We start from the raw sequence: 11,091 nt of genomic DNA, 5'->3' as shown, positions 1-11,091 counted from the left end.
TTACCGAGGTTCTAATACCCTATAATGCTAGCGTCGCACTATCGCCTAAAAGGATTGTTATAGGGTTGTTCTTAAAAACGCGCCGTAGCGAAGGAATCCACGAGCATCTCCTTAAAGCAATTGCAATGCTCTGCTAAAACAACAAGAGCGTACTTTTTCATTCGAATCTGAGCTTCTCCATTCTGATCCAATGTTTATGACAAGCTTAATAACGAGAACTCAAATGTGAACTCAAAATGGATGAACGCTATTCTAGCGTGAGGTGGGAACAAACAAGTGGATTGCATCATTGCCGAGACTGCGATCTTTAGCAATACATGTATGTAAGGTAAAGCAGTTGTGTGCTTGCACTTCGCCATTTCTTGCTATTGTCGGCGTGCATCATCGTCGAAGGTCATTATAAGGAGGGTTCAAAAGCACACGTGCGGTGCAGTTCTCAGTCTGTTAGCGGCAATATGGTCTCTACTGCAAGACAAAATCTCCCACCCATTCGCTCTGCTAAGGCTGACTATGAAGATGTTCCTAGTAGCAGGCATAGATGTATCCAGGTACAAATAACACGCTCTTTCTCGGTTCCTTCTTAAGACTTTGTGGTGACGATGAACGATCTTTCGGCATCCACGCCCCGATATAAGCTCTGCACTGCTGCCACCACTAAACCACAAAAATCATGCAAGCAAGTCTCTGCTTTTGCTATAGAAAAACTCGATCTTGATATGTTTACGACCGTCGAACGCAGTCGGTGATGGCGGAAGTCTTTCTGTAACACCGTCCATATGAACACAGCCAGATCGTGAGTGACCTTGGAATGAACACATTGAAAAGTTAGCGCTGCTGTGTAGCTATTAGCTGCAGACCTACAGCCAGCCAATATTCCTAAAGAAGTAATGATTCACTCGGCAACGCTATAAATCTTAGCCGGGCGAGCTTAAATTTTGGCGGACAATACTCATAGTCGCCGATCATCACAACATGCCGAGGATGTTAAAAGACTATACATCTCCAGACGTCTTTCCATTCCCGTTTCCATCGCAAGAATAATTTAATTTCATTCACCATGCGATCCGAAAACGTGCTTCTCGCTGCCTTGGCGGCCACAGCGCCAACTCTTTCGACGGCTGCAACTTGCACGTCTCACACGATCAAAGTACAGGCAACAGCGAACAACCGGGTTATCTTTGCCCCTGGTTCGGACCTCACCAGCGTTTCCGGTGTAGAGTCGCTCCTCTCTTCTGGAGCTGGTCTGCTTGGTCAGCTCGCTGGCTTCTTTCCCGTCAGCGGTACATACGACATTGCTGCAGAGTACTGTCAGCCCGCTCCTGGGTCTCCTCTATCCCGTCACAGGGATGTGCAGCTGCTTCTACACGGTGTGCCGTACGACAAGGTATGTAAGCCCAGTCAGGTCTGCCGAATGACCCAGAACGCTTACAGTTTAAATAGAGTTACTGGTTCGGCCTTCCTGGCAATCCAGACGGCTCGGAGAAGTACAACTGGGTAGAATATGCCACCTCTCAAGTAAGCAAAAGATCACAATAACTCCACCCATACAAACTCACTCACATTCTCTACCCAGGGGTACCCAGTCCTAGCAATCGATAACCTCGGAGCCGGAGCATCCACCAAAGCAAACCCAATCACAGAAGTCCAACAACCCCTTCAACTAGCAATCCTCCACGAAATCACCACAAAACTCCGCAAAGGAGAATTAGAATTCGCCCCTGCGGCCGAAAAAGTCATCTTCGTAGGCCACTCCCTAGCATCCGTAACAGGCAACGGCATAGCCACGAAATATCCCTCCGACTTCAACACCATGATCCTCACGGGATACAGCAATGCGCTAGTAGAAGCCGGTCTAGGACTCCTCCTCACAGAACTCGAACCCGCTCAAACCCAAAACCCAGCAAAATTCAATGATTTACCACCTGGATATCTCGCGTTCGGATCCAGCCAAGGCAAGCGAAATTCCTACTATGCAGAAGATGGTACTTTCAGCGCTTCCCTCGCGGAATACGATTTTGCTCACCAGGATACCATAACCCTAGGCCAAATCCTCACGGCTTTCAGCGGTCTGCAGAAAGCGGATGCGTATAAAGGTGATGTTTTGGTTCTTACTGGATCTGAGGATGCTTTTTTCTGTGGACCTACAGGTACTAGAGCTGTGGGTCCACAGACTTGTGGTGTGGGAGATGATAGTATTCCTGCGAAGAGCAGGTCTTTCTTTCCTAATGCTCATTTTGATTATTATCTGGCGCCGAATACGTCGCATGCTACTACGCTGCACTATTCTACTCCTGGTAGTATTAGGAGAGCGCATGAGTTTTTGGCGGAGAGTGGGTATTAGAGATTGCAGTATGTAATCAGATGGGGATATTATCGACTGTCAGCATATGGTTGTTACAAAGACGTCGTTCATCTCCCCAATTCATTGCTCTATATCTATATCTCTATCGATGTAATGCGCAGCAGACCTGGTCATGCGCTTCATTCTGTTCTGGCTCACGCTTTCTCTTGAGGTGGAAATGTCTGCTCGGCGAGAACGGCTCCGTCTGTGGACGTAGCACCGGGCCCGCTGTCTGTGTGTGTTGTGTTGTGACCCTTTTCCCCGCTCTCTTCATCCTGCATCTGTTTCTGCGACTGGTCCTTGATAAGCGGACATAGAACAAAGCAGACACCAACCATGATAGCAGCAGTACCAAACACCCAGGTGATGGCATTGTTATAGGCATGCTGCACAGCATCCGCCTGCTCGGCGTTGAATCTTTCAAGCGCAGCATTCGAGAATGTAGAAGCTGCCAGTCGGAAATCTACCAGACCTTCCGGGATTTCCGCAAGTAGACGGTTTCGCATTACAGCTGAACTGATAGCCGTGCCGAGAGCGCCGCCAAAGAAACGCAGGACATTACGAGTGCCGACTGCGAGGCCCCGGGTCTCTATGCTGGCTTGTGCAGAGATTGCCATTACGGAGTTTTGAAAGGAACTCCCTGTGCCAATGCCGACCAGTACCATGAGGAAAATCACAACACCGGATACAGGGTACTCGCTATCGACTGCCAAGGCTACCATGGCGATTGTCCAGGTTGCGAAGCCAGCGAAGAATATCAGCGAGTAGCTTCTGCCGCCTTTGCGTTGTAGACGCAGGATTATAAGTGCCGATGCAGTGGACCAAACGCCTGTAAAATATGTCAGAGTCTGCAGCCTTGGACAATTGGCGGGCGTGTCTCACCATGCGTGATGTAGTATGGCACCTGGTATGATGACGCCTTGATCGGTGACAGCTCACGGACAACCTGAAGGTTGATGGGCATGTAGTAGTTGAAGGTGTAGTATGCGGCGCCCAAGAAGATGTTCTGGACAATAACCCTGCAGGTAGTGGTTAGTGTGTTCCGAAGTATTCCAAGGGCAATGGGGTCCTACGTTGCGATCGTTCGATTTCTGAACAACTCGAAAGGCACAATAGGCCGAACTGTCCCGCGATCTCCTTTGAATCCAAGATAGAGGAACAGGGCGAGGGAAATTGCAGACGTTGTTCCGAGCACGATCAATACCGCTCGTTCGAGGTTCGAATTCTTGCTAAGCATCAAGAGCCCGGGCACGATGAAAGCCGTACCTGAAAGGATGCCCCAGAAATCAATCGTCCCGACGACCGCGCGGATCTGGTCTCTCTCTGGGGATTTGCGATTGGCTGGAACGTATAGAAAGATGGCAAGCCAGGAACATGCAGCGAGCGCTGCTACAAAGTAGTAGAAGAAATGCCATCGGGAACTGGAAGCGAAAACAGCGCCTACCATCATGCCGAGTATGCTGCCCAATGCTACTGAAGTGCCTACACAACGTCAGTATGAGCTGCGATGGATCGAGTATCAGGGACTGACCTTGAACTCCTTGATATTTCAATCGTCTCGCAGGGGGTAAGAAGTCGTTTTGAGCGATGTTGACAAGGTTGCTAATGCTACCGGTCGCAATCCCAGAGCAGGTTCGCAAAGCACTGAACAGATCCGTTCTCGATTGGTAACGACTGAGTGCGCATGCCAGCGAGCTTAGGATCAAGATGCTGATGGATATGAGCAGCATCTTTCGCCTACTCCAGGTGTCGCTGAGGTAGCCGAGTACAGCTAGCCCAACAGTAGCCCCGATCAATTGTGTTGTTGCTGCCCAAGCGATGTTGCCTCCGCTTGTGAAGTGGTCGCTGACCGCTGGAAGGACAGCAGTAACCCCGAGTAGATCCACTGACGCAACACCGTTGGCAGCATTGAGCGAGATGACAACTCCAGCCAATTTCCAGCCGTTGAGATTGTTGTCGAGGCCCTCCTCTGCGGACTTCTCTTTGGAACTTTCCGGGCTTGTTGGAGGTGCAGCAAGTGGATTGATCGATGAACTCCTTGAGGGCAGGACTAGCCACTTGGACCTCAACCTTGCCAGAAGATTCGTTGGGGAGAGCATGTTGTCCGAAGCTGTGAGTTGTGAGCTTGTCAAAGAGGATAGATRTGATTATAAGGCCCTTCAACGAGCTCACCGTCATTCTAATAGACTCATGAAATCAGGCGTGATACGCTAGATATCATCGCCGTCGTTGCCAAGGCCACTGCGACTGCTTCATGCAGGCTATCTCACACCACCAGCGCGAGCTCTTCTGTCGATCAACGAGGTTTAAACGCAATCGGATATGTAGAGTTTTCTGCGCGGATATAATCTTCCAGAGACAATGGCCTCGGTCCGGAGTTGTTGCAAGAGCACATTGGCAGTGATCGTCAAGTCGCCATAGGGTACTTCATGGCTTCTTTGGAAGTCGCGAGTCCCAATATAGGTAGCAAGGGAATCCTCGAATCTTTCGCGCGAATGCCGCAGCCATGCATCTGACAAGGTTTGTTCGTCACTCAGTGATGGTCGATCCTTTGCCTGAGGCAACTTCCGTAAGCTTGCTACCGCTCCACTATTCGTCCCGTTTGGAGACCGATAAGAAGCAAGGTTTCACGGTTTGGTCTTTTCAGGCCTCCTTCGCTACAAACCTCAACAAATTTGACCTTTGATCTTCGAGATTTGCGGTGGACAAGCTTGGCAAGAAATCTGGGCATGATGTCTTCGCCACAATGTGTTGTCAGCCTGGCATGCATCCGCGGTATTGTGAGGAAGTTAAAACATCCCGGAATGAACCATCGCGACACAAAGACGTTCAGGTCAAAAATCGAACGGCGAATGTTCTTCCAGCCGGAAGTTTTGCCCATGTCGTTGAGTATCGAGCTGGCTAAATCCTGAAGGATGAACTTTGATGACACACCCGCAGTAGCCTGAAAGTCGCAACCAGTTCCTGGATGCACGTGCTGCAACAGCAGTCATATTGGCTCGATTGCGTTGGCCCCTGGTGAGGAATGGATATCAGTGGTGGCAGTCAGAATCAAGATGTCATACCGTCAGCGTTCAGCATTCTGCAAATACTGCTGTTCCGAATATCAGTGTGCACTGTTCCTGACCTGAACAATATAGAGCACACCCAACTGTTCTGCGAGGTAACCGTACTGCAGGCTGATGATTGAGCAGCCATCTGCTCACTGTGGTAGATGTCATTCCAATGAATTGGCATGGTGTGTGAAACAAAGCACTGTCAAGTTGCTCTGGTCTGCGGTTCTAAACCAGAGACACTTTACAAACAAGATGCTGAATGTCACAGCCATAGTCCTCATCGATGCTTACAACGACTTCCTCCAAAGGAAAGGCAAACTCTATGCCATGGTTGAAGATGGCTTGAGACAGATCGGCGCAGTTGCGTACATGCACCAATTCATCAAAGCATCTCGAGCAACTGAGATTCCAATCTTGCACGGCCTTCACCAACAGTGGAGTGGAAATCTCTTCAAAAACCGACAGACGACGATCGACTTTCAGACAGGGAAAGACGAGATCAACCATTCGAAGAAGAGGCTTAGGGACCGAAGTTTCTTCCAGGCATGGAGCCCGACCTTAAGCAAGGCGATGTCGCCGTGTGGAAGCACTGGAGTAGTAGCAGGTCGAGAATGAAAGCTGGTCAGAGATGCTGGGCGTGCAGCTGAAGTGTGTTCGTGGCTCATTCCACGATACCGATCCGACAGAGAGGCATTCGAAACGTGGTTCCAGGTGGACTGGTCGCCGAGACTGCTTTCGAGTCGACTGCTTGCTACGCCTGGGAGTTGTGAGTAGCGCAGTGCTGTCAGGCGACACTCCGTGCTCTAACCTCCATGAGTAGCGGGTAGAAGGTGACTTTACTGTCAGACGTGACAGCTGGTTTCAATCACGTTGCGAATGAAGCGATCCAGTCAATATCAGTATTTGGGATGCCCGGTGTTTGTTGGCGAGGAGAAACAGGATGACGACCGCGAAACGGTACGAGCGACAGTCAGCAGCTTCCGCCCCGCCCTCACTCCCGAAGATTCTCCTCCTCAACGACATGCGCATCGCTGTCGTCCCCTTTTGTCTTTCATCTACGGAAGATACAATGAATATGCTAATCCGATCAACGAAACACGCTCGATCCATATGCAGCACGACAGGCCTGTGAAGTTGAAAGGCGCCGTGACTGAAAGGTCGTTGCTAAGGCCTCGCCGTGTCAGTGTCACACAATTCCGTCATGCGATGCGACTGTTTGTGGCTTTCTTTCCTCCGACAGCGAGGAAAACTGATCTTGTTCCATCCCGCGGAGGTTGCTATAAGGAGCACCAACGTAATTATTACAACATCATGGCCGCGCCGGAGCGACTTCCCGTAGGTTTGAATCGCACACAACGCTCCCGTCTGCTATTGGTTGAAGCCAATTGGAAAGCGCGTCCCTCGCTGGAGTCGAATTCGAAATCGAAGGACAGTGTTCCGCTGTGGTGCGATGCTGGGACGCCAAGTCTTGACGTATACACGGAGCTTCAAACGAGGGAAGTGACCGTGTTCCGTGAATAGAGCGCTCTGCTGCARAGGCTGTAACACCAGACGAGATTTGGTCGGGGTGAGTCGGGATGAACGCGTCTCTCCCATCGTCTGGTCCCTTTCGGCCCCGATGACGAAATAAACGTTGCCACGACTTGCCAGTGAGCAACGAGTCAAAGAGAAAGTTTCCTTCTCATGCAGGTACAAACTGGTCGGAAACAAACAGGGTCTTCATACGCGTGACATCTTGAATGGACTGGAAACTCCTTTGGACAACGCACCACCCGCAGGTCTCCCATCTCCGACTGCATCGCAATCAGCATCAGCATCAGCATCAACATCAGCATCACGCGTAATGGCTCCTACACTATTCGAAGGCGCAGAGCTTGTGTCTGAGTCGGGCAAGACATTTCTGGCGGTCAGCTCTCTGGGTCAATCAAATGTCTGGACAGCAGCAGAGAAGGGAAACTTCAGTAACATTGTGGTGCTCAAAGCCCCTTCCGACACCGACACACCTGSCACCTGGCCACTATTCTGCAACGAGATGGTCATGCATGAATTACTCAAAGAAAGCAAACATGTTCGAAAACAGGTAGACWGAATTGCACCAACCAAGTCAAGCCCGCCGATGTTGGTTCTGGAAATCGCAGAGATGACTCTGTGGCAAGCACGCACGAAGCGGCCCATGTCCAGAGGAGAAATTGTGGCCATCGTCAAGGGCATTCTTCAAGGTCTAGAAGAAATCCATGCAAAGGGACTCGTGTATGGTGACCTCAAGATGGAGAATGTTATGATCAGTGGCTTCGACATCGAACGTCCTGGCGACGGCAACACCCTAGATGTGAAGATTGGAGATTTGGGGACCGTCGCGTATCCTGCGAGCGGCAAGCTTCAGCCAGTCGCCTACCGCGCACCGGAAGTTTTCTTTCGGGAGGAGATTACACCCGCTGCAGATATCTGGGGTCTTGGTGTCATCTACAGCCATCTCATGGAGGCACAACTCGCATTTTCCAAATCCGGCATATATGACGACCTAACATCGCCTTCTACCACCATCCCTCAAAGAGAGCATGCCGTCGGGAAGCAAATCTCAAAAGACTACGATCTGCGCAACGCAGAATACTATCAACAATGCGAGCTGCCTCCGAGAAGCCCACGGCCATCAAGCGGCAATCACTGGGCGAAAAGAGGCCTCGGGAGCTGGGACATTGAGTTTTTGGAGCGAGTGATGAAGGCCGATCCTCGAGAACGTCCCACAGCGCGAGCAATCCTGGCATCATACTGGTYTCAGGATGGAGGGTTGAATGACCAGCTCAGCAACCCTTCGACCAACGCAGTCAATGAAGGAAGATCAAATTTGGCCGTGCAACCATCAATCGCCAACGCGGCGATGTTGAGCACCACATCGCCGTCCACGCAAGACTTCACGCCGTCGAGGTCTATCAGTAACTCATCTGGTAGGAGGAGGACTGATCTTGGTCTTCCCGAGCTGGTTGATTCGTCTCCTTCCCCTGTGAGGAAAAAGCTCGAAAGCTCTCCATTATCGCCAAAGATGCAGCCACCACAAGTGAGAGTCAGCGCGGCGCAGGGAGGTACATATCTGAACTATCGGTAAATGCTAAGCGCAACGGAGTGTGATTGATAGGATGTCCTGTACTTAGAAGGGAATGGAGAGATAGGCGAAGTTCTTACATGTTCTTATAGAAATCATTCAGACAGCCGCCAGACTACTGGAATCACAGCATATGCGAATAGCGTTCAAAAAATCATTGCATACTTACAAACTTCCCCGTCCAGTACGGGTAAAACCGAGAAGCACACAGCAAATCATCTGTTATAAACTCCACACACTCACAGTCTGCCTCGATGATCGGCATGTCACCATCTCAACCGTCTTCATCACTGGTCGCCTCATGGTTGGCTTTCAGCTTGAATTTGCTCAGCTTGTCCTTGGTCGATACCATTGGTTTGATGATCTCTGGCTCATCGTCGTCATCGTCCTCACTTGCAACTACCTTCTTCTCCTCAGCCTTGCGATCTAGCTTCGTGCTGGTGGACGTCTTTGATGAATCCTGGTATTGAGGACGAACGGTCTCAAGGTCTTTGGCACTGAGAACTGATTCCACTTGTGGAAGAAGCTGGCATAATGCATTGAATTGCTCGACGGGGAGAGATATGCCCTTTGAAAATGTCAATTCTGCCCGGGTTGAGATTTGATATTGAAAGGTGAAGTCCTAACCTTTCCGGGTAGATTCTTGCCATCTTTCTCATAGAATTCGCGAATGGATACCATAGTGACACCCTTAAACTCGCTAACTTGCAGACGTCGTTTGGATGAGATGGCCCAGTATGCATTTCCATCGTCGTCTTTCTGAGGCTCTGTGTTCAGGACGAAGCCTTGCTTAACTTTCTTGCTTTGAGGTTCATCGACTGCAGAGTCGCTCTGTTCTTCGGCGGCACGCTTTTTGGAGGGACGCTTAAACGCTGTCTGTTTTGGTCTCGCCATGATGCCGCGGTATGGGTAGATCCAGTGGTTTTTGTCGGTTTGGCGCCATTTCACTCACTGCCAGCGGAAGGAGGACGCGACTTGCGGATGACGTGTTTCTTTGTCAGCTATCTCGGCTTACCTACCTTTCTGCATTCTCCTGTTCTCCGTCTCGCTCTCGCTCCGAGACCTCACAATCTAAACTGCTCACCAGACCGCTCATCAGTGCTGCATGGTATACTATCTCGACGCGGTGTGGGAGAGGGAGAGCGTGACCTTGCTGCGATGCCACCACACTAAAATACCACGCTAGAATGTTCTACCGGATCCGGCACAGTGGATCTGTCCTGGCCGAGGGCGCCCAACTGGCCGATCGCGGGGCACCACATGGAACGCATCGACAGGCTTCACAACTGGCCAACACAAATACATCAACTTGAAGGTCTGCCTTGTTTATCGTCATGACCACTATACAGAAAGTGGCTCTGGTTACTGCCGGGACAGCAGGTCTCGGGGCTGCCATTTGTCACAGTCTGGCACGATCAGGTTTTCGTCTTGTACAAATGTCCACCAAGTGCTCCAGCCCTGGCAATGGCAGCTGATTGCTTGTTCAAACAGGCCATCAATTTCGCAAACAACGAGGGTAGAGCTAAGAACTTGATTGAGGAGTTGAACAAGATTCCGAGCTCTAACGGGACTTCGGATTCGCCACGCTTCGAATCCTTTCGAGCAGATGTTGGTGATCGCCCGGCCGTTCAGAAGCTCGTACAAGATACAGTGACCACCTTTGGTCGTATTGACGTAGTAGTATCAAACGCAGGTTGGACACGCATTACAAACTTTCAGAATCTCGAGGAGGGTATGGTTGATGAGGTAGGAAAGCCCCTTTTTGCTTGAGCAGCCTGCCTCATCTGCTTCACACATCTAACTAAAGCTGTAGGACTGGGACAAGTGTTTCAGTGAGTGTATCTCAACTGTCTCGACTAATACAATGCTAATGTTATAAGTCTACAATGTCAAAAGTCATCTTTGGCTGCTGCACGCGGCAAAATTCGAACTGGAGAAGAGCGAGGGTGCCTTTATCACAAGTGCCAGCATCGCAGGCGTGAAACCCACTGGGAGCTCATTGCCATATGCTGTGACCAAAGCAGCAGCGATACATCTGTCAAAGGCGCTGGCAGCCATATGCTCGCCCAAAGTGAGGGTCAACTCGATCTCGCCAGGTTTGCTTCTCACAGAATGGGGCATGAAGTTCCCGGAGGAGAAGCGAGAGGCCGCCCGCGAAGCCACACAGTTGAAACGATTGGCTACAGTCGAAGTGAGTGCGCTAGGAAGTCTGATCACGATGGTGCTGACGCCGGCCTAGGATTGCGCGGAGCAGGTGAGAGCACTGGCACTCTCCCAGTCCATGACAGGTCAGAATATCATAATAGATGGAGGGGCTTCCTTGTAGCGGACGCCACAACCAGAGTGGTGAAAATTTCAAGACGAGAACTTGTAGTCAAGCCTTTCTCACTTACCCGGTATATGTAAGCTAATCGATGAGGTCTTTACACTTTTCTCAGGAATGAAACCCTCAGCCTCGACAGTCACGGAAAATTTGAGCTTCAGTCATTCATCAACGTTGAGACGGTGGGCAAACACCACGACAAAGATGCTGCAGGCCAGCGTCGATGTCTGCTGAGGTTATCATGAAAGTCGAGTTCTCTGACAAGATGCCA

General features: G+C 50.5%; 5 protein-coding genes; 3 read left to right on the top strand and 2 right to left on the bottom strand.

Moving 5' to 3' along the window:
* Positions 1–1,057: 1,057 nt before the first annotated feature.
* RCC_11452 (uncharacterized protein) lies at positions 1,058–2,341 on the top strand (the record flags this gene model as incomplete). XM_023776673.1 has 3 exons in its annotated part: positions 1,058–1,384; positions 1,441–1,515; positions 1,574–2,341. 3 exons carry the CDS (start codon positions 1,058–1,060, stop codon positions 2,339–2,341), a joined length of 1,170 nt encoding a protein of 389 aa, XP_023632441.1.
* A 155-nt stretch (positions 2,342–2,496) lies between these two features.
* RCC_11451 (uncharacterized protein) lies at positions 2,497–4,440 on the bottom strand (the record flags this gene model as incomplete). XM_023776672.1 has 4 exons in its annotated part: positions 2,497–3,170; positions 3,224–3,360; positions 3,415–3,823; positions 3,873–4,440. The coding sequence occupies 4 exons, from the start codon at positions 4,438–4,440 to the stop codon at positions 2,497–2,499; spliced, it is 1,788 nt and encodes a 595-aa protein (XP_023632440.1).
* Positions 4,441–7,240: 2,800 nt separating this feature from the next.
* Positions 7,241–8,500, top strand: RCC_11450 (uncharacterized protein; the record flags this gene model as incomplete). The annotated part of the gene is made up of 1 exon (XM_023776671.1): positions 7,241–8,500. The coding sequence occupies one exon, from the start codon at positions 7,241–7,243 to the stop codon at positions 8,498–8,500; it is 1,260 nt and encodes a 419-aa protein (XP_023632439.1).
* A 271-nt stretch (positions 8,501–8,771) lies between these two features.
* RCC_11449 (uncharacterized protein) lies at positions 8,772–9,391 on the bottom strand (the record flags this gene model as incomplete). XM_023776670.1 has 2 exons in its annotated part: positions 8,772–9,065; positions 9,125–9,391. 2 exons carry the CDS (start codon positions 9,389–9,391, stop codon positions 8,772–8,774), a joined length of 561 nt encoding a protein of 186 aa, XP_023632438.1.
* Positions 9,392–9,831: 440 nt separating this feature from the next.
* On the top strand, positions 9,832–10,823 carry RCC_11448 (related to cis-1,2-dihydro-1,2-dihydroxynaphthalene dehydrogenase; the record flags this gene model as incomplete). XM_023776669.1 has 5 exons in its annotated part: positions 9,832–9,927; positions 9,989–10,243; positions 10,311–10,329; positions 10,378–10,688; positions 10,737–10,823. The coding sequence occupies 5 exons, from the start codon at positions 9,832–9,834 to the stop codon at positions 10,821–10,823; spliced, it is 768 nt and encodes a 255-aa protein (XP_023632437.1).
* Positions 10,824–11,091: the final 268 nt, after the last annotated feature.

The sequence above is a fragment of the Ramularia collo-cygni genome (assembly GCF_900074925.1).
Source record: "Ramularia collo-cygni strain URUG2 genome assembly, contig: RCC_scaffold30, whole genome shotgun sequence".
Lineage (NCBI taxonomy): Eukaryota > Fungi > Ascomycota > Dothideomycetes > Mycosphaerellales > Mycosphaerellaceae > Ramularia > Ramularia collo-cygni.
This window is presented reverse-complemented; position numbering and strand designations above follow the sequence as displayed.